The sequence below is a fragment of the Anthonomus grandis genome, chromosome 3 (genome assembly GCF_022605725.1).
Source record: "Anthonomus grandis grandis chromosome 3, icAntGran1.3, whole genome shotgun sequence".
NCBI lineage: Eukaryota > Metazoa > Arthropoda > Insecta > Coleoptera > Curculionidae > Anthonomus > Anthonomus grandis.
In genome coordinates, this window is record NC_065548.1 from 11,409,492 (window position 1) to 11,434,793 (window position 25,302).

Here is a 25,302-nt window from a genome sequence, read left to right on the forward strand (position 1 = left end):
TGTTGTTTGTAATGTTCTGGTAAGTTCTAAGTCTGTATTGTTTTAACGAATAAGCTCTTTTTTAAAACTGTCTCGAATTACCTGTATTTTATTGTAGTATCTGATGACGGCTGTTTACACAGCCGAAATGCATAATACATTTACCTAAGTGACCTACATGCATTTTTCTTGGAGATAAAGACTTCCCCTATTTGTAATCTTTTCCTTAATATTTTCTTGAAATATTTAATTTGAAAAACCCATAGACTCGGAATATGTTCCAAATATATCGACTGCTAGAGAGACAAAGCGATGAGATTAGATAGTTTCGATTTCTTAACCATAATTTTTCTATATCTAACCTTAGATAATAGAAACTAGAGTTAGAGAAAAACCTATTCGAAATTGTAATACATGCGTCAACAATTTTGGACACACTATGTACTATTAATTGATCTCTTATTTCTAGAAGATACAATAAAAAGACAATAAATTCATTTCCGTTCCTTGACATATTAGTTTATTCATGTAATATTTTAAGGCAATTTAAAGAAAAAGACTAAGAATCTTACATGCAAAAACATGTTATTCCTTTTTTACGTCTCTGGAATATCGTTTTTCGATTCGTTCCATTTCATATTGTACCAGAGAAAAATTTCTTAAAATACGATTAAAATTAATTATGAACTACTTACCACCGTAATTTTTGACAAACAACTGCTCCAATGCAAGCGGTACCGCCAGCTCAAAATGTTTAGCACTTTGAGCGACAATTTTTGGTAGCACGCAGTCCTCTTTATCGCTCGCAGCTTCGCTCCCTCTTTTTCTGATGCTATTTTTACCAAACACGCAGTTTTCCAGATTTAAGTTCGGAAAAACGTCTAAGATGCAAGTTTCTATTGCGGCTGGCGACATCGACACGTGGCCTAGGAGACATTGACATGCGTAGAAAATTATGGATGCTGTATATGGCGGATCTAAAGTGGGAAGCTAAAAGAAAATATACTGTTAAAATGATGAGAAAATGTAGAGTATAAGGCATCTAACTTAAACTGACGTATTTGTAGTTATTTTTGTGAAATAAGTGATGCCTTTGACTTGATATGGATTATTGCTTTTTTCATTCTAGTGCAGATTTACTTTAGCAGCCGGTTTCTACTCTAATAAGATAGGAGTCTTCACGTTTATCCAGAAACCTCAAGACTCAGAGAGGAACTTAGCAAATCATCATATATTACAGGTTTTAAAACTTGAAGGTCTACCATAAGTTCCTAAAACCCTTTCTCTCTTTTCTTTTATCCAATTTGCCCAAGTAATTATCATAATAACACGTTCTGAATATCTGTTAATTTTCCAGCAATATATTTTCCAATTTGAATATTATACTCCTCCATGAGTAATCCTCACAGTGATGGTCTATTCTCAAAGTTTACATTTACCAAATTAGAGAAGTGAGCACTTTGTCCTTACGATCTTGGTGTCTTTAGAAAAATAGAAACCCTGGACTAGATAGGTATATTTCTATATTGGAAAATTGCGTTTGCCACACCCATCTACAAGAGCAAAGTGATATCACTAATTATAAGCCAATTTCTGTATTATATCACTTCGCAATCTGCTCACTGAATCACTAGTGATACTAAAGTCAAAAATGTCAATATCACACAACAACGTGGCTTTTCTAGTGGTTTATCTGTTACTATTAACCAAAATATGAGAGATCCCTTTCGAATGCTTTGGAGAATGATAATGCAATAGACTGTATTTACATCGATTTTTCCAAGGCATCTGACAGAATCAATCATACTCTGCTAATGACAAATTTGATCCCTATGATATTAAGTGGTCTTCTGTTGTCATGCCTTGGCTTGATTCCTATACAACTGATAGAAAGCAGATTGTTAAAGATAAGGGAGATATGTGGATGCACGCTGATCATATTGCGCCTCCTTTCATCAAGAGCTTTTCAACTGCTCTTGCTTTGTACCATTAGGTAGAATATGCTCTGTTAAGGTAAAGAAAAAAAAAAGCACCCGAATAGGACATATACTTGATCACTTCCGAAAGATCATAATAAAGAATAAATAGTTTTCTGGATTCCTGCAGCGTGAAACCCGACTGATGTTTTATAACGGGGCAAGAACGAACTCAACCAACATAAATTATTTATTATTACCTTTACGTTTGCCTGTCTATCGAAACTGTTTACCAGCACCTGAAGTCCCAATACTTGCGAATAGTACTGCTGCAAGAACCTATTGGCCACGTGGTCCGCCATAGTCAGCAAGATATTGTAAATGTTCTCGTTTGAATCTCCGCCTTCCAGACACGTTATTCTAAAAACAAATGCATACTCGTATTTTATACAAAAACAGGTTAAAGATATCTGGACAAGCAATGAAATAAGGGAAATGTTGCCTTCTAACCATTCATTGAACACACTGTATAATAAATGTTTAAATAACAAATTACTTGTGATGTACGCCTTCCGCAGGCATATACGGAGCCATATTATAAGGAAATAAGTAATCCAAGACTCTATTTAAGTTGGTGGTGTCGCTCAGAATACTTATTTGAATCCGATTTGAGATCATTAGCTGAATACCAAAGCCGCTCAGTGAGAAATTTTCAATTCGAGAGGTGCTTTGATGGTCTTTATATACTCCATACTAAAATTGATTTTAATGCTTCAATGGACTAAATATTTATTTTTACCTTACATTATGTAGGGAAGAAGTAATATCCTTTCTAATAGAGGAAATATCAACCACAAAGGCTCCTGTACAGCTATAATCTCTCCCTAATTTCCTACATTCCTTTAAACAGCCTCCGAGTTTGGTCCACAAATCATTTTCTATATTTAAACTAATATCTCTCAAACTAATTTTAACATATCTTATTCTATCAAATTCCATTTCGGTTTGCTTTAAGGCTTCTATTCGTACCAAAGGCCGATGATGGCAATATTTGTCCTGTAACTCGTTGCTATTGAAAACTGGTTGTAGCACGATACAATTGCTATGTTTATTATCGATTTGCAAATAATTCAACTTAAAGTCGAGAAATTGAAACCTAGGTGACTTCCTAAAATGGCAGTTTAGTCCCGGGGTATAAGTTCGTCGAATTTCGGCGAAGAACGGTTTGAGCATGAACATCTTCTCGAAATCGATGTGCACGTAGTCTTTGATTTGGCATTTTTTGTGCGTGTTGTTGTGCCGTTTGTATTTGTCCTCGATCCAGGAGGCCAGTTCTAAAGTGAGCGTTTTCCATTTGTGACCCACGTTTACCTTAAATTTCAATAAAACTAAGAACTACTTTCAATAGTGTTTCGTGCTAAATTTTACCTCCCAAATGGGCGGAGAGTCACAGATGCTGGCGTACATGTGCTCTTTTTTGTCATTTTCTGATGTGAACACCGAGAGGCCCAGTCCAGCTACAGATAAGATGGTCTCGAATATGCAATGCTCGTGGAAATAGTTGGCCAGAATGTTTTCGTATATTCTTTGTTCTTGTGTGAATAGAAGAATTCGTTGGGGGCCATCTCTAGAACAATAAAGGGTAAAAATATAAATAGATTCATATAAAGATCTTAAGGTAATAATTTGGCCGCACGATGTCAGGTCAATATTACCCGAAATACTGAGAATTCCTAGTCTTTCCATGCTAAATCATTACTTTAGACAAATTTCAAATGATCAAATCTACAAACCTTGAATTCTTGGTCTTTCAAGGATGCATCAATTTTGACCATCCTAGGAATACTATAGGGGAGAATATTCCACAATCAGACAAAGCATGTAATTTTGAAATTCCCGCCGCAAGTTGTCAAACTTGTAATAAAAAATCGTTTTTCAAGGTAAGTTTTTTCTATCGTTGATATGATATTATATGCTCTAATTTTTCTTCTGAAACTAGTATTACAAAAACAACCTTTACATCAGATTTTGGGCTATTTTGTCGACATTTTATAAGCAAGTTTACTTTTGTAGGTTATATATGAAGGTCACGGTTAAATTTAATTTTGTATTGTAGGTTGTGTTCCACTTTCAGACAGCATGTTTGTTGAACACAACGCTTGTTTGGAGTGTTGTTGAAAAAGTAATTGTTTTTGTAAAAATTTAATTTATATTTTAGGAAAAATGGCTCGAGGACGTCAGCGAAAAAGCGATAAAGGGCAATTTGATGAACAATCCATGAGAGCTGCTGTTAGAGCAGTCACCGAAGAGAAGATATCTTTAAGACAAGCAGCTGAAAGATACAATTTAAAATTTCAAACGGTTTATGAATATGTAAAAAGGCAAAAACCGAATCCCACCAAAGAGATTAAAATGGCTTCAAATTATGCTTGTAGAAAAGTTTTTTCTGAAAATTTCAAGAAAAAGCCCTAGCCGATTACGTATTAACTTGCTCAAAAATGTGTTACGGACAAACGGTCATTAATATCAGAAAACTGGCTTATGAAATGGCAACTATTAATAATTGTAAAATTCCGAAAAATTGGCAAATAAACAAGGAAGCTGGACGTGAATGGTTTCCTGGATTTATGTCCAGACATGCAGAATTAAGTCTTCGCCAGCCGGAAGGATGTAGCCTCTCCAGAACGACATCATTCAACAAGCACAAAGTCAGTCAAAAACAACAAACAAGTCCAAAAACCGAAAAAGATTGTTGCTCAGAGAGGGATCAAGCAGGTCTCTTCCTGCACGAGCGCCGAACGAGGTTTACTGGTCACCACTTGTTGTATTAAATCGGCATCCGGGAATACAATACCACCAGTCATTTTTCCACGAAAAAAGTTTAATCCTCGAATGACTTATGGAGCACCGCATGGTACTTTGGGATTGGTTTCCAATTCTGGATGGATGACTGGTGAATTGTTTCCAAGCGTTGTAAGGCACTTCATTAAACATACGTCCAGCACAAAAGAAAACCCTTCTCTCCTAATTTTAGACAATCACGAGAGTCATCTAACGATAAAAGGAATAAATCTAGCCAAGGAAAATGAAGTGATCATTTTGATCTTACCGCCACAAACTTCCAACAAGCTGCAACCATTAGATGTATCGGTGTTTTTTTCGTTTAAATCATTCTACAATACTGCCTTACAAACATGGCTTTTAGAGCACCCTGGGATACCTGTTTCTATTTTTGATAACGCTGGCTGTGTTGCTTATGCATTTGAAAAATCGATGACTGCCGCTAATATCAAATCCGGATTTCGAAACACTGGGATTTATCCCTTCGATAAATTCATATTTACAGATGACGACTTTGCAATTAGCAGCGTAACTGCTAGGAATGTGGATCAAAACAATGAAGAAGCTCAACGACTTATGGATCCAAATCAACCATCAACATCAAAATGCATTGAAGAAAACATAATGTCAGACTCCTTAGTTTCAGTATCAGTTAGTTTAAACACAACACCTACACAAAATCACAAAGAAACTTTGGTAAGTCCACAACAATTTAAAGGATACCCAAAAGCTGAAGAACGAAAAAATCAGAGAAAGAAGAGAGAAAAAGCTTAAAGTATTATCGCCACGGACACTTCAGAAAAGATGGCCCTAGAAGCTAAACAAATGGAGCGAGAAAGAAAAAAAAGTGTTAAGAAGAATAAGGTCGTGAAAAGAAAAGTAATCGATGAAGACTCAACAGACGAAAAAAATTAAGACGCGGCGATGCTTGTAACCGAAAGTTCCGATGATTATATTGATTTTGTAGGAGAAATCGATCCACCACCACTTCTAGATAAGTTTAATAAAGAGCAAAAAGTTGGCGATTTAATTTTGATAGAATTTATGGACAAGAAGAAAAAAATTTATTACATAGCTGAAGTGTTCTGTAAAAAGGATAAGGAATGCGAGGTCAAATGTTTAAGAAAGTCCGTTAAGTATAATAACAGCTTCATTTACCCCGAAATAGAAGACGTCTCATTGGTATGTTTGGAAAACATTAAGATGGTGTTACCAAAACCAGCACATGTGGGAACAACAAAGCGGCAACATCTTATTTGAAGTTTGAAGTAAATTTTTCAGCTTTAGAAGTTCGTTAAAACATTATTACCTTTTGTCTTATTGTGGAACATGCAGTGTCTGGATGTGGAACATGTGTGTTCCACTAACAGACAACTGTCCTTCCTTTGTTAAACAAACTTTTTTTAAATTAGTTTTTAGTTTATGATGTTTGTTCTACCATAAAAACTTATGTTTAGTCTTAATTTATTTTAGTGATAATCATATTTTGGTTGGTTCAATAAACAAGGTCAATACTTAGCAAAATCTATTTTGTGTCTGATTGTGGAACACTCTCCTACACATTCAGTCTTCCAGGCTAAAATTCATTGAAATTTCTTAAATGGTGAGTTGAAAGGCTTCAGAATAAATCAATACTGAAGTCTACAAATATCCGAAATTTCATGTTTTTTTAAAGTGAAATAAGTGCAACCAATTGAGAATTACCCTTAAATAACGAGTCGTTGCCATGCTAGCCCTATTTAAATAAATAAATGCAGGCCACCCTAGAAATACCTTAAATTTCGAGTATTTTAGGATCAATTCAATAGAAAAAAAAACTATTTAAGTTAAGTTTGGGTCCTTTGATGTTTGGTCATTAGAACTATACTGGACATTAGAATTATATGGACCCTAGAATTATAGTATAAAACCTATTAATCCAAATTTCTTGAAGCCTAATGAATACAGCCAGACTAGAGAAATACCTTAAATATCACACAATTTAAAGCCAGTCCAAACATCCTGAATTCTGTATCTTCCAAGAATAAATTATTCTAGTCAGACCAGACTTCTCCCAGATTATAACCTTAATTTAAAGCCAATTAAATACATACATTTTCACTCTTATACAGCTCTTCTGAAGAATTAAAGATAAACTAATTCTGTTCAGTACAGAAATGCCCTAAATTGCGAGTCTTTTAAAGAGTAAACTTGAATATCCCAAACTTCAAGTATTTCAATACCTAGTCTATACCGTGAGCCTAAAAAACTTTACACCGTCAGTTTTTTAAGGTAAAATTTATATTCCCTATAATAATATGCTCTAAATTGCAAGTTTTTTAATGCCAAATCTGTAAATTTTGTGTATACGCAGTGTTTATGTGCCCCCTTAATGTAGAAAGGCCTCGACAGCAGATTTGTGAAGAGTTTTTTGCCAATTTGACCAATAAGTTTGCCATAATTTTTCACAACATTTGCTTACCCCTGGACCCTCAAGTTGGGAATGCTTCTATACTCATACGTGCATACGTCTCTACCTATAAAAAAATCTGGAACTGGTGATACTTACACAAAACAAGCCCAATAAATAACAATTTTATCCTTTCGGACTTGCTTATTCAACTTATTGGGTGTACTATCAGAACTATCAGAATCCTCACTGGAAGATGAGTCTTGGGCATCTGTATTCTTAGACACCGAATGAAACTTGATTCTTTCTTCACCATGGCTGCAATAATAATTTTCTTATTAGCCTTTAATTAAAACTCTGTTAATAAATACTAACCCATCCTTATAAATATCCCACGTAAAACCAGATCCTTTATTATTATAAACACTCCAAACTAACACTCGAGGCAATACAGGATTATCCCATGTATACAACATGCAATGGTTAGGATTTACTAAGCTCACGTGGCTCTGGTCTTTTTGTTGAATTTTCAAATACAAGTCGGAGCAGTAGTTTCTAATTAAAACTGGAGAATCTCCCGGCTTGTATTTGTTAAATGTTATACAAAAAGGACCTGAGGTACCTCCCGTCACTTCTACTGTTATTGCTGTTCCTTTGTCCATTCTTAGTACTGTTCTTTGAGGTTTTGAGATGCCAATCGCTTGAGATATCAAGTTGCTTTCTCGGTATTTTACGAAGATTTTCATAGTTGCTGTGTCTGGCCAGTATGTGACTGTTTGGCATGGTTCTAGGTCAATCCAGAGGTCTGTTCTTTCGTTGTCTTCCATAAACCTAAAATATTAATTGAGGAATAGGATGGTTTACGTGGGTGTCATATGAAAGTTTTATTTTTATTTTAGGTACCATTAAGGCCATAACTACTTATTTTTTATTAATTAATTACATAACTAATTAATTTTAAAAAATTAGATTTTGCTGTGAAATACCAAAACTTTGAAGGGCGATAGCTCGGAACATATAAGACGTACGACTTTTCCAGTAGTCCCAAACGATTCAGAAGAATACAAATATTTTAAAAAAGTTGAAGAGAACGTTTGAAAGTTACTAATTTTTTCCAGCAAAACTATCCAAAATAAACCTTTTTTGAGACTCTATGACAAATACGCATAATTTAATAAAAACTTTTGAAAGCCTATAGTTTGGAAATTATAAAATACATGACTTTTCCAGTAGTACCAAATGATTCAAAAGGTTTCAACTATATTAGCAAAAACTTTTGAAAGTTATTCCTTTTTGACTGTAAGACAAATATGCATAATAAGCAAAGAAACTTTGAGAGCCCGTAGCCTGGAAATTATAAGACCAATGATTTTTCCAGTAGGACGAAACGATTCGGAAGGTTCCAAATACTCAAAAAACGTTAAAGAAAACATTTGAAAATTATTAGTTTTGTCATGTAAAAATTCTAAAGTTGATTATTTTTGGGCTATAAAGCAAATATGCATAATTAATTTTAAAAAAATTAAAAGTCTATAGCTTGGAAATTATAAGTCTTACGGCTTCTTTAAGTTGATTATTTTTGGGCTATAAAGCAAATATGCATAGATAATTTTAAAAAAATTAAAAGTCTATAGCTTGGAAATTATAAGTCTTACGGCTTCTTTAAGTTGATTATTTTTGGGCTATAAAGCAAATATGCATAGATAATTTTAAAAAAATTAAAAGTCTATAGCTTGGAAATTATAAGTCTTACGGCTTATTTAGTACTGCCGAACAATTTAGAAGGTTCCAAATATTCCAAAAACGTTTCAAAGTTATTAGTTTTCTTAGGAAAAAGTTCCAAAATTGACCATGTTTGGAGAAATATGCATAATTTAACAAGTTATGCATATTTCTTTGATATTTCATTAAACTTTGATCAGATGGGACCAGTAGAAAAGCTTTTGGTCAGAGGAAACTAATTAAAAAAGGACTATTTATAAGAGATTGTTTAACAGGTGCTGCCCCGGCAACGCTGTGAGTTTAACCACTATTTGTTTTTACGGTTTTTGGGGTATCATGCTTCTGAGAACCATGATGTGATAAGAGCTCCGCTCTACTCCATCCATTCGGCCTTATTCCTTCAAAGGTTGGCGATCCAAGTGGCAAGCAACTCGTTAACAGCTGCTCTGAAGATTTTGGATGAGCCATCTGTGTAGATCCTCGAGCAATGAGTTTTGTATTCTCACTATTCACCTTTCCCCTGAATTGTTCCCTTGAAAACCGACCGATGTATTTTATACTAATCTCCTCTTATTCTATGTCCAATCCCTTATACATTTCGAAGGCTTTAATGCATTTTTCAAGCAAAGAATTAAGAGTACAGGAGGATGAAGGTTGGTGAAGACTTAGGTCTAGGTCACGCCTGATAAAGGTGTTTTTTTATGGCGATGAAAATAAGTATGCTAAAATGAATAATATGACTCCAGCACACACTTATGCATAATATATCAACCCTTTGTAAAAATTCAATAATTTTACCTAAATAAAAGATAAATTTTTAGCAAATCATGTATCATAAAAACCTGCATTGGAATATGCCAAACTGGTTTTGCCATATGTCTTTTCTAATATCCTTTATTTTATATTGGCCTTTATATTAAGGCCAATATAATGAAATAAGCAAAAGATTATCAGAAACGGAATAAGGAATGCAATAAACCATTAACGGATTGAATCGGAGCTACAGAATCCGAGATAATAATGAAACAGTGGGAAAAACAAAAGAAAACTGGTTTTTTCCCACCGTACCATTTTTTTTTTCTAAAATGATTATTGGCAAATTTTAAAGTAAGTCCTAAACTAACAAACTTTGATACAAACCAATAATTATGTCATAAATAAACCCCAAATACCAAATTTCAATGCAATCGGACCCATAGGAAAAACCTTTTGATAGTCACGTGACCCTCAAATTCAATATTTTAAAAATTTGATACAAATGAATAATTATTTCATAAATAAACCCCAAATACCAAATTTCAATCCAATCGGACCCATAGGAAAAACCTTTTGATAGTCACGTGACCCTCAAACTCAATATTTTAAAAATTTGATACAAATCAATAATTATTTCATAAATAAACCCCAGATGCGAAATATCAATCAAATCGGACCCATAGGAAAAACCTTTTGATGGTCACGTGACCCTCAAACTCAATATTTTAAAAATTTGATACAAACCAATAATTATTTCATAAATAAACCCCAAATAGCAAATTTCAATCCAATCGGACCCATAGGAAAAAAGTTTTGGTAGTCACGTGACCCTAAAACTCAATATTTCAAAAATTTGTAAAAAATTAATAATTATACCCTAAACCAAACCCAAATACCAAATTTCATTCAAATCGGGCAAATACAAAAAAAGTTTCAAAAAAAAAAAAAATTACCACATAAAATAATAATACTCATTAAATCCCTATTAGATTTTTTTTTTATCATTAGGACCCACTGTGTTGTAATTTTTGTCTAGCAAAATGCCTTGTATAGACACTGTGTCGCATGAATATTATATTATATTACACGGAAATTGCTAAAACGTTGCCGAATTATCACGGCTAAAAGAACCCGATTTGGTAAAAGATATGCACATATTCGGATTCTCCAGAGTCTCTGGAATAATTCCGTACCAATTTCAGGAAGTTCTGAGCTATTTTAAGCATTTTATCAATGAAATTAGGAAGCAAGTCCGAGCCAATTCATCCATGTTGACGTCATGCTGTCAAAACGTAAAAGTCGGCAATAAAATCGCGCGTAGACGTCAAAATCGACCATTTTCAGACGATGATTTCGGGTATAAAAAAAGGTTTTTACCTTATGATTTGTACATGGAAAAATAGTATAAAGCCTTAGGAACAGTTTAGCGTCAATTCTGGACCGATTCCAATCGGTTTTAGTAGTTAAATTTCGATTATAAAAAGGGTCTTATTTTAGGTGGAAACGGGCGAAAATCGTCGGTTTCGTTGCCACGGAGACGCGCACTTGTTGGGTGCTAGACCACATTAGTTTTTATACCCTGATCATCGGGCCCGTAGGGGTACCAATATTCAGCTGACCGATTTTTTGGGACCTATCATGGAAAATTGAATTTCCTTGGAAAATGGTGATATATGAAATAAAACGGATTTAGTGAATTATAGCCAGATAAATTCCGCGTGTTTGAGGGCAAAAATGGTCTTCGTAGGTGGCATAGCCATTGCGGTATTAGGCGTCAAAGTCAAAAAATAGTGTAGAGCAAAAACTGCTCTACGTAGATGATTGTAGAGTGTGTCGAAAAATTGGTTTTAAAAGGTTCTTTAAATGCTCCAATTGAATGAAACCTCTAAGTGCCGCCAATAAAAAGTTTTTAATATTTGAAGAAAAAAAGCGTGAAAAAGGGTATTTTCAACTGAGCGCTGCTCACCCTGTATAAATGATAGCGTTAAACTTAATACTTTGTTTTATTCGGAAAGGATGTAGGTTTAATTAATCCAAATGATTTTTTTTTTAAATTTTGCACCATAAAAATTTTACACAAAAAAAACTAAAAAAAAAAAATTTTTTTTGGGTTTTTTTGATTTTTCTCCTAAAAAAAACATTTTTTCAAAAAAAGTCCTAAATAAAAATTGTAGCTCTCGATAAGGCGCACACATCTTCTGTGAGTCACTATTGCCGGAAAGATACCGTTAAACCGTCAGAAGGGCTAGAATATCACAAATGTCTGAAACTTTGAGCGTTAAAAAAAATACTTCCCGTTTGCTGAGAATAACCAAAAACTATACAGATAAGGTCCTCATTAACTCTAATCGATCTGTTAAATTTCATAATATTCAAGAAACCCTTGCGACCTGTATCGAATTCCCTTGACCAAAATCGATGAAAAAAATTTTTTTGAGTTTGAAGGCGTTCTAGTCCTAAACAAAAAAACAGATGAAAATTTGAAAATAATCAAATTAAAGCCTCATATTTCTAGATTATAAAAAGGTAAACGTCGTTTCTATAACTCAAATACAACCAAAGTTATAAACACTTTTGTCCGACCGGTCCGAATTTTGTGCGAAAACTCCACTGCGGGAGAGCCCCATAATAAGAGCTACGCTCTTATAATAAAAAATGTTGAAAGTCTATAGTTTGGAAATTATAAGACATGCAACTTTTCCAGTGAAACCAAATGACTTGAAACGTTCCAAATACGTTACAAAAAACGTTTGAAAGTCATAAGTTTTCGCAGGAAAAAATTCCAAATTGACCATTTTCGGACTGTAAAAAATATTAATTAAGAATATAATTAATTAGTTAATTACTTTATGCAACTAATAAATTTCCCTGCTCGTTTAGACCAAATTAAGTGCTTTTAATATAAGTAATAATCAATTTCAATATTAAATTGAAAAAAAAAGTGAAATATGCATAATTAGCTAAGTGTTAATTAAGTGCTTTTAATTGATTATAATATCACCAACTAATTAAGTGACCTTTATTGGATACATTTATCAAATTTATTATTAGATATAATATTGTTAAGTTTTTAAGATTTAATTTTTAAGCTTAAAATAAGTTATTAATTAAGTAATCTTTATACATTTCTATTACAAAATACGTGGAAATACCAACCTTACCAATAACTAGGAATTTCAGAGTAAGCAGCTAATTACTTTTAACTAATAGCTAATTAAACCACATAATTTTGATTGAATAAATAACCAAATTTATTGGAATATTGTAAAGCGACAGTTTTCTAATCAAAAGGATTATGTTTGGATTATGTTTCTTTAAAACTCAATTACTATCCTTAAAGTCTGATTATATTTGTAGTTTATTAATTACTTATAATTGTTAATTTTTTTCCATATTTATATTTCCAGCATTCTTAATTTAAATTAAACATTCCACAATTCTTAAAATCCTAATTATTTTTTTATTTAATGGGAGAATTTCTAATTAAATAAATTATTTAGCAAAACCTGATTAAACGCCGGTAATGAATTTGAAGTCAATTAAAATATTCAACGAAAAGCACGTTAATTAAAAGATACTACGTGCTAGCATCTTAATGGGTGGACGTTTATTCGATTAATTTTTAAATCTTATTCGCATAAAATCAACTAAATGGAATAGAGTCCTTGCAGCTATAAACTTTTTAAAAAATTACATACCTTAACGATTTTCTGGTATAATTGCTAACTAAGAAACTAGGCGACAAAGTAACTATTTTGGTCAGTCTAGGGCAAAAGTTACTAAGGCTAGAGCTCATAAAGAACATATATTTCTTATTTCGCTCGTTATCCTTGCAAATGATCAATCCAGTGGTACCGGAGCACTCTGCTGTAAAGTCACTTGACCACATCGAGTCGTGAACCTTAATATTTAGGCTTTGCTTGCTATGCCGCTTGTAAGTGAACAATAAGATGTCATTATTTGGGCATTCTTGAACATTTTGAGCATGGGATGCCTGGAAAAAGACCTTGGAATGTGATGTAATAATATAATCAAGTAATCTACCTTGATTTTTAATGGTAGACCCGTTTTGTTGACAATCCAATAAGGGGAGTAAAAGATCAGTTTGCAAGTGCCATCCCTTTCGCACTTAACATTAATGTGGACGGTTTTGCATGCTGGATTTTGGTCGGAGAGCATTGGGATCAGTTTGTCATCTAAATGGCCAGTGACGTTTAGGGTTCCACTCCACGTAATGTTATTGTAGGTCATTTTGATGGCGAATTTTTCATCTCGTGACAGGTCAAGGGAATAGATGCTACATTTTTCACCAGGATCGGCTTTTACCACCTGCAAACATTAATAGAGTGAAATACTGTCTTAGAAATCGTTTATAGTTTAAACTTTTTTAAACATCTCCGAAATAAGAAGTTTAAATAGATCAAATTGAGGTTTTTTTTACAAGCGTTTAACTAAGACTCCATTAAAGAAAAGTGAAAGAAGTACAGCAACATCATGTTCTCTCATCTAATTTTGCCTACCTTCTGTTCAGTTCTTATTCGTTTAGGATAGTGTTCTCTGCGCAATGCAATCAAAAATTAAAAAATGTTTTTGTGCTTTTTTAATTTTAAAGTTTCATAATTTCATTTATCTCTCCAATGAATAAATCAACGAACCTGTTTTAAGCTGACATTTTCCACCTCTAAGGTATAAGGCAAAAAGTTCTGCACCGTCAATGGAGGCAGCAATTTAATCAAGTAATTGGGCACCGCACGAGCAAAATTATTCCTAATTTCCAGATTTCTCTGCATTGTCACTCTTAAAGCAAATATTTCCAAATTAGATTCGTTTTTCGGCTTACAAATTAAATTATAGGTGGCATCCATTTCTCTCGACATATCTCTCCACCATAGACCTGATTCTGATGCATAATGCCCTCTAAAAATAAGAAACTTTTAATGATAACCCAATAAAAATATCATAAGAATTTCTTACTCGGCATATGCAGGTTGTATGAAAAGCTTACAATGGTAAGCAATAAATAGAGGTACGTTATAAGTCTCATAAGGTTCCAAAATCGCTATTCTCATAGTTGTTTCAAATGGATTAGTGACATCACCTACAGGTTCCACATTCATTTGCTGAAGTACTGATGGTTGATAAAGGATGTTCAATGCAAAACATGTTTCGTTGTGAATCTAAAAACCATTTACCAATAACCTTTGCCATATTAATAATTCGTTTTTTACTTGAAGAGGTGAAGACACCGTGATGCTCCTTCCATGTCTTCCCACTCTATGTCTCACTGCCAAACAGTAATTTGCTGTTGGGATGCTACTGTTGTTCATACTTTGGAGCTTTACCAGCTTCTCCCAGTTTCGCTTTGAGCAATTTGTCTGAACCGGAAGGGAGAACGGAACAAATATCTTTAAGTAATTCTTGTTGATCTTGTCATATAAGGACGCGGTTGTCTCCTGAAGAAACCTCAAGCTTCTTACAGTGGCAAAATCGTATCCCTGTTCATAGTCGCGGTCTAGTTCGAGAAGGTCTAGTTCTAGTTGCCTGAAAGTGTGCTGGATTAGAACAAATTGATAAATTTTAGTTAAAACCTACTGAACATCCAGAGCAGTGCTTTCGTGATAAACCAGATGCCTGGTGGGGCTATTTGGGATGGAATCTTCAGCCTCAAATCTTTTTACATTGATCAGAACATCTTTTCCACCTTTTTCGGAGTTTTTTTCAAAAAGTTCCACTTTTGTTTGAGGTCCTATATCGTTGGTCACCTCTATAGTTTTCCGTAAGGATTTTACGGAAAAGATTTTGCTTGAGTATTGGGCCATCAGTTCGCTAAAAAGCTGTAAGATTTAATTAATTTATGCTCCAAAAGGTTATACAGATCTTACCCTAAGAAATGCGGGTGTTATGGTCAGATTTAAGCAATCTTTAGCATTAACGAGAAAGTATACACAGCTGTGAAACTTGTGCTCTTCAGGATGCTGTTTCGGTCGTTCATTTACCGAAATTAGGTTCTCTTCTTCTTCGTCTTCGCTTGAATGGTCGCATTCGCTATCTTCGTTTTCATTCCAGTCACCTGCAAACAGGATTATAACCATTTTATTAAGACCATCATCCAATCCAGTACTATTTCCTCAAAAGATCGTAAAAGTTCATGAACTAAAACTCTTTCGAAGTTCTTTATCAAATATTGTTGCTACCATCAAGTGTATAAAATGCCTAGAAGAGCCTAATAGACCACAAGAAGATGTTGCTAACCTCTTTGCCAAGGCAGAATTTTATATTATATCAGTAATCATCTTGCCATTCCATCATTGGCTAAAACATTGGATGGAAATATATTACAGAGCAGACGACAAATTGCCTCAAAAGAATTTGCAATTCAACTTACTCCCTATTTAAAACGAATCAGTAGGATCATCTCCAAAGCCACTAGAAATAAAAAATTTGATGAAAGAATTTGAAGAAGACTTACTGAAAGTGCTGACCATTCGTGTTTTTAAAACGTTTAAGCAATACAAGATTATTCTGGTATTCTGGCAAATAGTTCTCTTGCGAAGGAAGGTAGTTTAGAGCAAACAATTGGAGTGAAAGTTAAGAAGGAATCGGCTCGTTTTAGTCGAGAGACATTTTTCAGCAGATAGAAACCTTGATGATTTCCGTTTACCTGAAGTGAGTGGTTATCACGAAGATCAAACATCGTGCTTTGGCACCACTGCTTAAAATGGCGTATATTTCTTAAACTTTACTTAAATTCGTTTCCAAACAATGTTGTTTAAACATTTATAAAGAAGAATCTTTTGAACAACATGCTGTTTAACTCGAAAAATTCATTCATTTTCCCAAAGATGCTGGTCATACGTTTTTATAAAAGGCAAAAATATAAAACACAAAATCTATGTTTCTGTGATGCTGTAGATTTTGTGTTTTTGCCTTTTATAAAAACATGCTGTTTGTTTCATGACAATAGTCCAGTTAGTTTTTGAAATTTTCGGCTTTCAATTAAGTGGTCACCTTTAAGATCAAACTCCTTAGTCACTACTACTTTATTATCTAATTATTTTAATTCGTCCCTTTTTTAGTACTTTTTTATGTTATCTTGTTTTTCATCACCAATATAGTATTACCCACAAGCAACACCATGAAGAGCGTTTTTTTACGATCATTGTTTAAGGTTTTATCAGGCATTTTTTTCTTAGTTTGCTCTCGTTTCTTGATTTTCTTATTTAATGTTGCTCTTCATTTTTATTATTATAATTTTTTTCTGTCCTCTTATTTTATTTTATTTAAAAAAAAATGATTTGTACTAATTTTCAATTATCGCTACTACTTCTACAAGACATGAAGTTCATCTTCTTCTCCAGTTCATGAAGAAAACCTGACGAAAAAATACTTGAGCTGCAGTTGAAAAGTATACAAAGATTAGGAAGTAAATGGTTGATGCCATGATGCCTGGACTATCGAATTTATAATAGTATATAGTAAATGACAGCAAATCTAATAGTTAATATGATTTACCAGTAAATAAATCAGATATGGCAGCTGCAAGTTTCTCCATGGTTCCCTCTTCATTTTCACTATCAGAGTCATCCAAAAAAGTACTCAGGCTCGTCTTTACTCGCCTGTTGGTGGTATGATTTACCAGATTTGTAGGCAGTAGGTAAATCATATCCTCGCCGGAATCCTCACTTTCTGTGGTGGTGTAGGACCTGGAGGATTTTTTCATTTTCGTATTACTGGAAGAGCGTTTCTTTGGCACTGGTAGATTTTCTTCCTTATCATTAATTGGTTGAGATTTATCCTAAAAAATGCCGTTTTTTGAAGAAGATACAGATTATTTATTACTATATTGCTTACCACAAATATTTTAACTTGACATCCCCACGGCCTATAGTCACTCTCTTCAACCAAAACTGGATCAATTAATGGCTCCCAACTCTGCATGTTTTCATTAAAATAATTTGCTTGCAATGTAATGTCTGCTGTACAATTTAAAAGGTAGTTCCAGTCCTGAGCATGGATTTCTATAGAGGTTTTTATCAGTAAAGCTTGCATCTTCTCCAGCTCTAATATGAGTACTGCTTCAAACTTTGGTAAGGTCAGTACTTGGTTGCACACGTGAGTCGGAAGCCTTGGGCAGTCTGGTTCAACCTGAAAATTCTTGTCGATTTTATAAACTTTGCAGCGTAAACAAATCTTACCTTATCGATATAAGCGTCCATTTTCTTTGGCATCCACAGTTCCTCATTGACCTCAGTAATATTTGTTTTTTCAACTTTGTTGACATTTCTAGCAAGTTCCATGTCAGGTATTTTAAAATGCTCTTCAATATCATTTATAATATCATCCAGTGAATGTACCACTTCAGAGCAAACTTTTACATAAACCCCTGAGACATTTAGGACGATTTTTTCAGTGGAATCCTCGACATTCTTAGTAAGCTCGACGTCGCAAGGTTTTAAAACCACATAAGGTTGATCAGAGTATTCACTCAGGTCGTAAAAGAGATTGTGAAGCCCTGAGAGGGATATTATTAAGTTTAGGCGGTTACGATGTCTTGAAAGGTCGACCATTATCTCGCTTTTAGTTATAAAGTACCTAAAATTGACTTATATAGTAATATCTGTTGAAATATTAGATGTAGTGTAACCTTTTTTTGTTGGAAGTAGTTTCAACCAGAAACATCAGCTCAGGTTTGTTAACTCTTAAGGATATAGTTAAGCTGTTGGAGGTAAGTCTTTTTGGTTCCCTACTGGTCATTTCTGCTTCATATCCTTTATTTACTATTCCGATATCCTGAAGGTTGTTTGGTAAACATTCCAGAATGTAAAGGGCCATCTGGAAATGATTTTTTTAGCTTAATTCTTCAGGGATCACTTTTCTTACCTTCTCACAGAAAGGAATTGATAAGCATAAGCACATTCTACCGACAATAATATCGGCTGATTTGTCACCGCTTTTGTTTTGATGAAAGTTCACATCTATGATGGGCGGTTTGTTTACGGTAATATTGCAGATATTATTGTTTCTACCATCTTCTGCTGGAGCACCTAAAACTCTAGAGAAAATTTAAATTTTAGTTAAGTTATTTACAGAGGTATAATGCAAATAAGTTGATTCATAAGAGAAGCGATATAAGTCATATTCTATCTTAACCCAATACCACTAGAACATTACAAAAGACTACCATATCTTTGTGAGTAAATAAATACATTAAAGACGAACACAACAAGAAAAGTTTCTTCACATCCTAATTATGATGGAAGGCAGAAATCTCAATTACTTAAGGAAATAATTCAATTTTTCTGCGGATTATATTAACGCAGCAGTAATCTCCAAAGCATATCCAGAAAAATTGATGGGAGAATCATGACCTCGGATCTTATGGTTCCAAAATTTTTAAATCTTAGAGTCTTTCTCTAACCTTTGTCTATTTAAATTCGTCAAGCCTTAACAGGGATCTTAAGCCATCAACAGATAGAGAAGGGAGTTCAATAAACTAGTTAAGGAAGGAAAAAAAAAAGAGGATAGTATGAGTAATTGTACTGAATATGCAGATAATAATTCAGCACATGCATGTATAGAAGACAAAGCTTGAAAGAGCTGATTAGAAAGGGAATATAAAGAGATCAAATATTCATTGAATTAGGTAAATCACAGAAGAATATTATCACATCTGATCATGACAGATAATGCCTAGACAAAACATTTAACTCACGTTTTGCTGTTGATATTAGCATCTGGTCCAATTTCTTCAACTAAAATCTTATCGACAGAAAGCTTGCCATCAGAGCTTTTATCTGTATATATAATTAAAGAATTATCAATGTCATATATCTCTAATTTAAATAGTCCGTGGTTTAAGTCTCTGATTGGTGAGCTCAATAGTTCACTGGCATCGAAAAATAGCGTCACTTTTATCTGGAATTGAAACTTTTCTTAGACTAATTCTTTAATTACTTAAAAGGTTACCTCATCAATTTTAAACTTGGCATTCAGAAATTTCTGTTTAGGCTCACAAAAGAACGCCTCCAATTCTCGAACGTTGTCATCTTGCTCAAAAATTTCTGATATAGGAGATCTGATTTGTTCTGGAAGCAGGTCAACTAGCTGAGCCTCACCAATATTTTCGTTATAGACTGATAACATTAAAGCTATATCCTTTTGTCCCAAGGTGACTTCTATCTTTTCCAATATAGAGTCGATTTCCCAATTCTTTTGAGATGTTTTGGTATTGGTGAACTTCTTAACGTCCATGTTAATGCATAAGGGCTCCATTAAGGTTTCCTGTAATAAAAAAATTATTAACAATCGGAATTACTAGTTCATTCACATTTTAACTTGTGTTTCTATAGAAGATCTCAAACCCATGACTCCTCTAGTTATAGTAGCATCTTTGAGCTTCACCAGAATATTCTCAACCACTCGGTTATCAGATTCTTTAAAGAAATTTTCAATTCTCAAATTACCAGTATCAATCAAAATAACATTAGGCGAAGACGATTTCTGAGGAATAAGTATTATAGGACCAGAAACACCAATGGCAAGACTTATTTTCGTTTTATTCTTAAGTGTATCTGTCGCTGCCTTGACAGTTCTTCTAATTAAGTTCAAATAGGACTCCACATACTCTATTATTTCCAGGTTCATTATAAATCTCTAAAAAAAAGTGGAATTAGGGTTGGTACTTGCTAAGGTTGCTCTAGCTAACCTGTAATTGAACCATGAGCTTATATAAAAATATGAAATGAATACGACCAAGTTGAAACTTGAAGCTACCATCAAAAGTTTCTTCATATTGCTTGCTAAGTACTTCATGGTTTTTTATATGAGAAGCGTTTCTTACGTATTTCACTTCAAATACTTTATCCTCGTCTGTATAGAGGACCTGGAAAATAACTGGTTTCCATAAGAAATTCATGCTGAAGTAAACAATAACTTACCTTAGAATAAAGAGTAACTTGATTTAAATGATCAACATTGATGCTGCCCAGATACCCTCTGAATACAAATCTCTCATTGGCTCTGAACAGTGAGTCAATCTCTAGTCCTGACAATTGTATGCTGACGATATCATAGTCGGCATCACAAATTACCATATTTAAATCACTCATTCTTGCTGACTGTGAAAACTTTACCGAGCCAGGTGGTACTGGCACCTCAGAAGGCTTATGCAACGTCTTGTTGATACTTCCTATACATTCTCTTACCAAAGTTTTCAGGTAAGGAGAAGTTTGGTATTTGATTCTGAAATATTTAGTTTTGACAAAATCCCATTGTATAAATAAGACGAAACTCACTTGTTTGACAAGTACTTCGAATATTTAATCAAAGTATGTATAGCTTCCTGGTGCAACAGCAAGTGAAGAGTACCAAAATTGGCAACCAAAGACGTTTCGACTCCATGAAAATGACTCCAAAAGTCTCTGCAGTTTGCACTCACTTTCCTGTAAAGTACCGTAATAACATCCCCAGTGTTCGGCAATGGAGTAAACACCAAATCCAGATATTGTCCGCTAGAGGTGGTGTGGAGCTTATCTGTTAATATGATGCTGTGGATTGACATTTGGTATGCGGGACCAAAGGTCATAAAAGCGACGTCCATTGAGAACTGACCTACGCGAAGCATGAGGTACTGTCGGTCAGTGGAGTCGCTGGATTTCGAGAAAACCATTGAACACTAAAAAAAATTTAGGAAATCATTAAGATTATTTCAAGTGATGCAGTTAAGATTACTTCGTTGACCACAACTCCAAATAAAATTTGGATGTTATTGCTTGGTGAGATATTATCTTCCAAACCTGGTAAATCTATTGTTCTTGCCCAAGCTTCGTTCATGTTGTTTTTGAGGTTCTCGTTATCAATACTTTTCCTAAAATATTTCAAATAAAAATTATAACACTTAATTGCAGAACTTACGTTTTGCTAAGTTTTTCAACATCTCCATTTACAACTTTATGTTTCCTGTACTTGTAAGTGTCTGCTAAATTTATCAGATCTCTGACTCGTCTAAAGATCTTATTTTTTCTATATTCCCTTATCCGATCCTGCTTATAAATATCCGGCTGCATAGCTTCAGTTATTACGTTAATCCTTATCTGATCTACATTAAAGAACTTCAGTAGAGAGCTGATTTTACGTTCACTAACGTTGAGTTTCAGTGATGTGCAAGCGATGTTGAATTTAAGGCTATAAAATTACATTTACAACATGAATATGATTTGGAAAAATGAAAAATTTACCTTGGAATAGTAGCCATATTCACAGCAGATAGTGCATAAATGGCACTGAAAGCAGCTTTAGGCACGATATGCATTTCTGAGTCTTTTTCGTTTCGAGCTTCTTTCCAGTGATCATGTTTATCGCAAAACAGCACTTGTAGATTTGTACAATCTAAAACTAACTATAAAGAAATAAAGAATAGCATAATATGATCATACCTATGTGAAGTTTGGAGTACAGCTGCTCTTCCATCTCCATCTTAGTAGTACTTTCGGATACTTGGGTCTGTCGACATATTTCTGTTCTGATAAAGTATTTTCCAAAATCTATTACCAATACGTGTTCTTCAGGACTACAAATTGGTAAAATATTAATGATATTCAATGATTTTTTCCCTGAATATGACTTACACAATGCAGGAACTCGATTCAGGTATAACAAAGTAGGGACACTTTAAGTTTAAATTTAACTCCCACTTGTCTGAAATCATTTTCGTTATGGTTTTATAGATTAGACTGGGTAAGCATCTTAAGCTTTTCAATAAATTAATTCTTTCTGAACGTTTGCTGGTTTGGAGAAACGCTTCTAGTTCTTGAAAGCTTTTCTAAAAGCACCTGAGTGAGTTGGGTCATTTTGAAATAAAACCTCTTACCTTATTATAAATGCACTCCACAGAACTTAAAGTCATTTGTAAGCTACGAGCATCCGCCTTCGATTTTTCTAGAATCATAGTAAAAAAGAATGCAGGGCTATCTTTTAGGTGTTCCGAAGAAACCATCGGGGTCAAACAGTTATTAGGCCCATTTCCCTCCACTATAAGCCCTTCGACTTTCAAGGAAATCCGGTAAATTTTATCCAGAAAGTTTGGCTTTGCTGATACCAACGTTTGGGTTATGGTCGCCACCACAACTTCCCTGGAATCACTGGTCAAAGTAACATTTAAGTTTCCTAGCTTAAATGTAAATAAGTGACTAATCAGGCGCGGATTCTCGTCTTGGTCGTAATATCCAATCTTTTGACAAAGAACGATTTTTTCTGGAGATGGCAGCATTGACCAGAAACTTTTTTCACTTTGGCTCTTTGATCGCATCTGAAATGTAAAAATTGTATATGAGCTTCTGGATAAATACTGCTGATATAGAAAGAAGCCAGCAAAACTTCAGGTAGTAACTGAAGAATCCTGTATTCAGAACTTACCAGTAGTCGTGTATGCTGCCTAGCAATAACCACATTAATAACTGATAAATTGTCTTCATGTTTCTGCAGATCCATTCTCAGTTCAGTGTCGTTGGGGTTTACAATAATTTGCTTATAAGTTTCCATGTACTGCTTATACTGCGATCTCACAAGCTTAATTCTACTCCAAGTGAGTGGCTTGATGCGCTGTTCTATTGTGGCCCAGCAAGCATATCTACAAGAAAGTGCTTATAAGCATTACTCTTTAAAATAGTTTGAATCTGCATGCACCTCCACCACGCCTTCTGATCCTCTAATATACGTTTTTGGGGTCTCTTGGAGAAGTACTGCCAGCTGATGAGCATCCTGTCGAAATTACTTATTATAGCCATAATGGAGTCATATTGGTCCTTTGAGATTTGTACGTTACAGTCTTGGATCACTATATCTGTATTTATGTCTGCTACATGACCAGTGTTCGATTTACTGATGGTCATTTTTATTTTGGATATTAGTGGACTAAGAACTAAAAGGGGAGGTTTAAAATTAATCAATAAATGTTATTCAAGAACTTTACCAAATTTGAAACTTTCTCCCTCATAACAGTAGTTTTGTAAGCTCTTGACCATAGAGTTTCTCCACTGATAATACTGAGATGGTAAGTCCCACTTTTTTGGGGCGCTATTGGTGTTCCAGTAAATGGAAGTGGCTTCTATTTTAATTAGATAGTAGCTGGTGTCCACGGTCGCTTCATAAGGGATTCTCTTCCATTTGCTGCAAATAAAAAATATGCTTTTCAGAAAAAACTCACTTGAATTATTATTTAATTTATACCTATTAGTGCTTTGGGCAGTAATAGAACCTATACATAATCCAGCAGCCACTGGTGTGGTCCAACTAAGGTCGTCTTCATACCGAATGTGGATGTTCGTTATATTCAATTGGACATAATTCAAAATGTGGGATACTAGATGTTCTGCGAATGCTGAAGGTCCTGTAAATATTAAAGGCATCCGGTACATAATCAATTTCAACGTGGAAATGACTTATATGAAATTGATGAATTAAGTTAATTCATCTTTTAAAGTTTTGACCAGTAATAGTGAAAATTATGCAAAGAATTATTGGGATGATAGGATCCTCCTGAGTCATTAAATCTCGTGTTCTTACCTCCTAATACTCCTCCATCATTCTCTAACAGCTCCAAAGTTCTCTTCTTAAATGCCCTAACAATCCTTTTATTTTTCTCAGCATCGAACTCCTGATTACTCACCACGGGGTTGGCAATAATATGGATATCATCAATATTAACCACGACGGACTGATTCCACAGGGCGTTCCATGGTATTTGAATCTGTATCTTTCCAATGGTTCCTATTTTTACTTCTATCGGTAGGTTAAGCTCATACTAGAATAAATCTGTAATGGAAGTCTGACTAAACAATAAATGACTTACCAAAGCCTCGGGTTTTAATTTAAGATCGGTAAGCTGAACGGTTCCGGAAAATATGCCCACGTTAAGATTTTCGGTATCCAAATCTTGAACGTACTTGCCCAGAAGCTGATTTAAGATTCTCGCTACAGTTCCTTCCAGCATCTTTGAGAATAATTTATCTAAAAGACACACCCGATTTCTAGATACAATGCCCTTACGATTAAACAATTAATTTTTTATGAATCGTAAAATGTCTACTTGCCTAATTCTTTTAATCATATGATATGGTTAACATATTAAGTTGACCCAAATTTAATAATACTTAAACATACCTTACCTTGTTCTAATAAAATGATAATGCCAGTGTTATTATTGATCCAAGAAAACTCCTAATAGGAACAAATCAGCATTTTTAAATTTATTAATTTGTCTGGACAAATTGGGCCGTCCATTATATACACATGACGTCCCGGTTTGTGCGTGGGACTGGTATCGATTTTCCAGGGCGATTTTCATCTGTTGCAACTCGGCTCGATGGGGTTGGTCGAGTATTGTGGCGCCATCTTATAGAGTGATTTGGGATAGGAGTTTTAAAAGTTGCGGCAAATAGATTACGAAACCACAATTTGATGAAAATTGCAACTAGAGTTTCAATTTAGACAATACACTTTTCATTATTTTACTGAGTATAGTGTATGTCATATACTTGTGTAAGCTAGCTTGCTTTCTCACCTTCTTTTTCTATATGTGTCATCTTTACATTCTACCCCGAATTTAATTTTTTATTTATTTTTTTTTCACAATATTATTCAATATATCATATAAAATAAGTTTTTTTTTATTGCAGCCCGCTCTTTTATATATATTTTATA

At 34.1% G+C, this 25,302-nt stretch overlaps 1 protein-coding gene across 1 annotated transcript in view; it reads right to left on the reverse strand.

Annotated features, from left to right (window-relative positions):
- LOC126734082 (intermembrane lipid transfer protein VPS13C-like) overlaps positions 1-25,119 on the reverse strand; it is a 28,475-nt gene extending 3,356 nt beyond the window's left edge. Inside the window, exons 1-38 of the mRNA XM_050437591.1 lie at positions 24,768-25,119; positions 24,452-24,609; positions 24,166-24,403; positions 23,830-23,989; positions 23,573-23,769; positions 23,287-23,521; positions 23,017-23,230; positions 22,472-22,909; positions 22,230-22,423; positions 22,038-22,171; positions 21,840-21,990; positions 21,517-21,786; positions 21,334-21,469; positions 20,898-21,277; positions 20,541-20,844; positions 20,309-20,485; positions 19,939-20,256; positions 19,570-19,884; positions 19,316-19,518; positions 18,484-18,655; positions 18,248-18,435; positions 17,799-18,195; positions 17,455-17,748; positions 17,116-17,398; positions 15,486-15,673; positions 15,196-15,437; positions 14,832-15,144; positions 14,578-14,780; positions 14,259-14,520; positions 13,648-13,932; positions 13,302-13,597; positions 7,501-7,956; positions 7,285-7,443; positions 3,324-3,522; positions 2,700-3,266; positions 2,452-2,648; positions 2,156-2,315; positions 675-969 (exon numbers count right to left, since the gene is read on the reverse strand). Coding sequence (XP_050293548.1) covers positions 675-969; positions 2,156-2,315; positions 2,452-2,648; positions 2,700-3,266; positions 3,324-3,522; positions 7,285-7,443; positions 7,501-7,956; positions 13,302-13,597; positions 13,648-13,932; positions 14,259-14,520; positions 14,578-14,780; positions 14,832-15,144; positions 15,196-15,437; positions 15,486-15,673; positions 17,116-17,398; positions 17,455-17,748; positions 17,799-18,195; positions 18,248-18,435; positions 18,484-18,655; positions 19,316-19,518; positions 19,570-19,884; positions 19,939-20,256; positions 20,309-20,485; positions 20,541-20,844; positions 20,898-21,277; positions 21,334-21,469; positions 21,517-21,786; positions 21,840-21,990; positions 22,038-22,171; positions 22,230-22,423; positions 22,472-22,909; positions 23,017-23,230; positions 23,287-23,521; positions 23,573-23,769; positions 23,830-23,989; positions 24,166-24,403; positions 24,452-24,592 — 9,361 coding nt within the window. The 5' untranslated portion in view covers positions 24,593-24,609; positions 24,768-25,119. The remainder of the gene's footprint in view (positions 1-674; positions 970-2,155; positions 2,316-2,451; positions 2,649-2,699; positions 3,267-3,323; positions 3,523-7,284; positions 7,444-7,500; positions 7,957-13,301; positions 13,598-13,647; positions 13,933-14,258; positions 14,521-14,577; positions 14,781-14,831; positions 15,145-15,195; positions 15,438-15,485; positions 15,674-17,115; positions 17,399-17,454; positions 17,749-17,798; positions 18,196-18,247; positions 18,436-18,483; positions 18,656-19,315; positions 19,519-19,569; positions 19,885-19,938; positions 20,257-20,308; positions 20,486-20,540; positions 20,845-20,897; positions 21,278-21,333; positions 21,470-21,516; positions 21,787-21,839; positions 21,991-22,037; positions 22,172-22,229; positions 22,424-22,471; positions 22,910-23,016; positions 23,231-23,286; positions 23,522-23,572; positions 23,770-23,829; positions 23,990-24,165; positions 24,404-24,451; positions 24,610-24,767) is intronic.
- Positions 25,120-25,302: the final 183 nt, after the last annotated feature.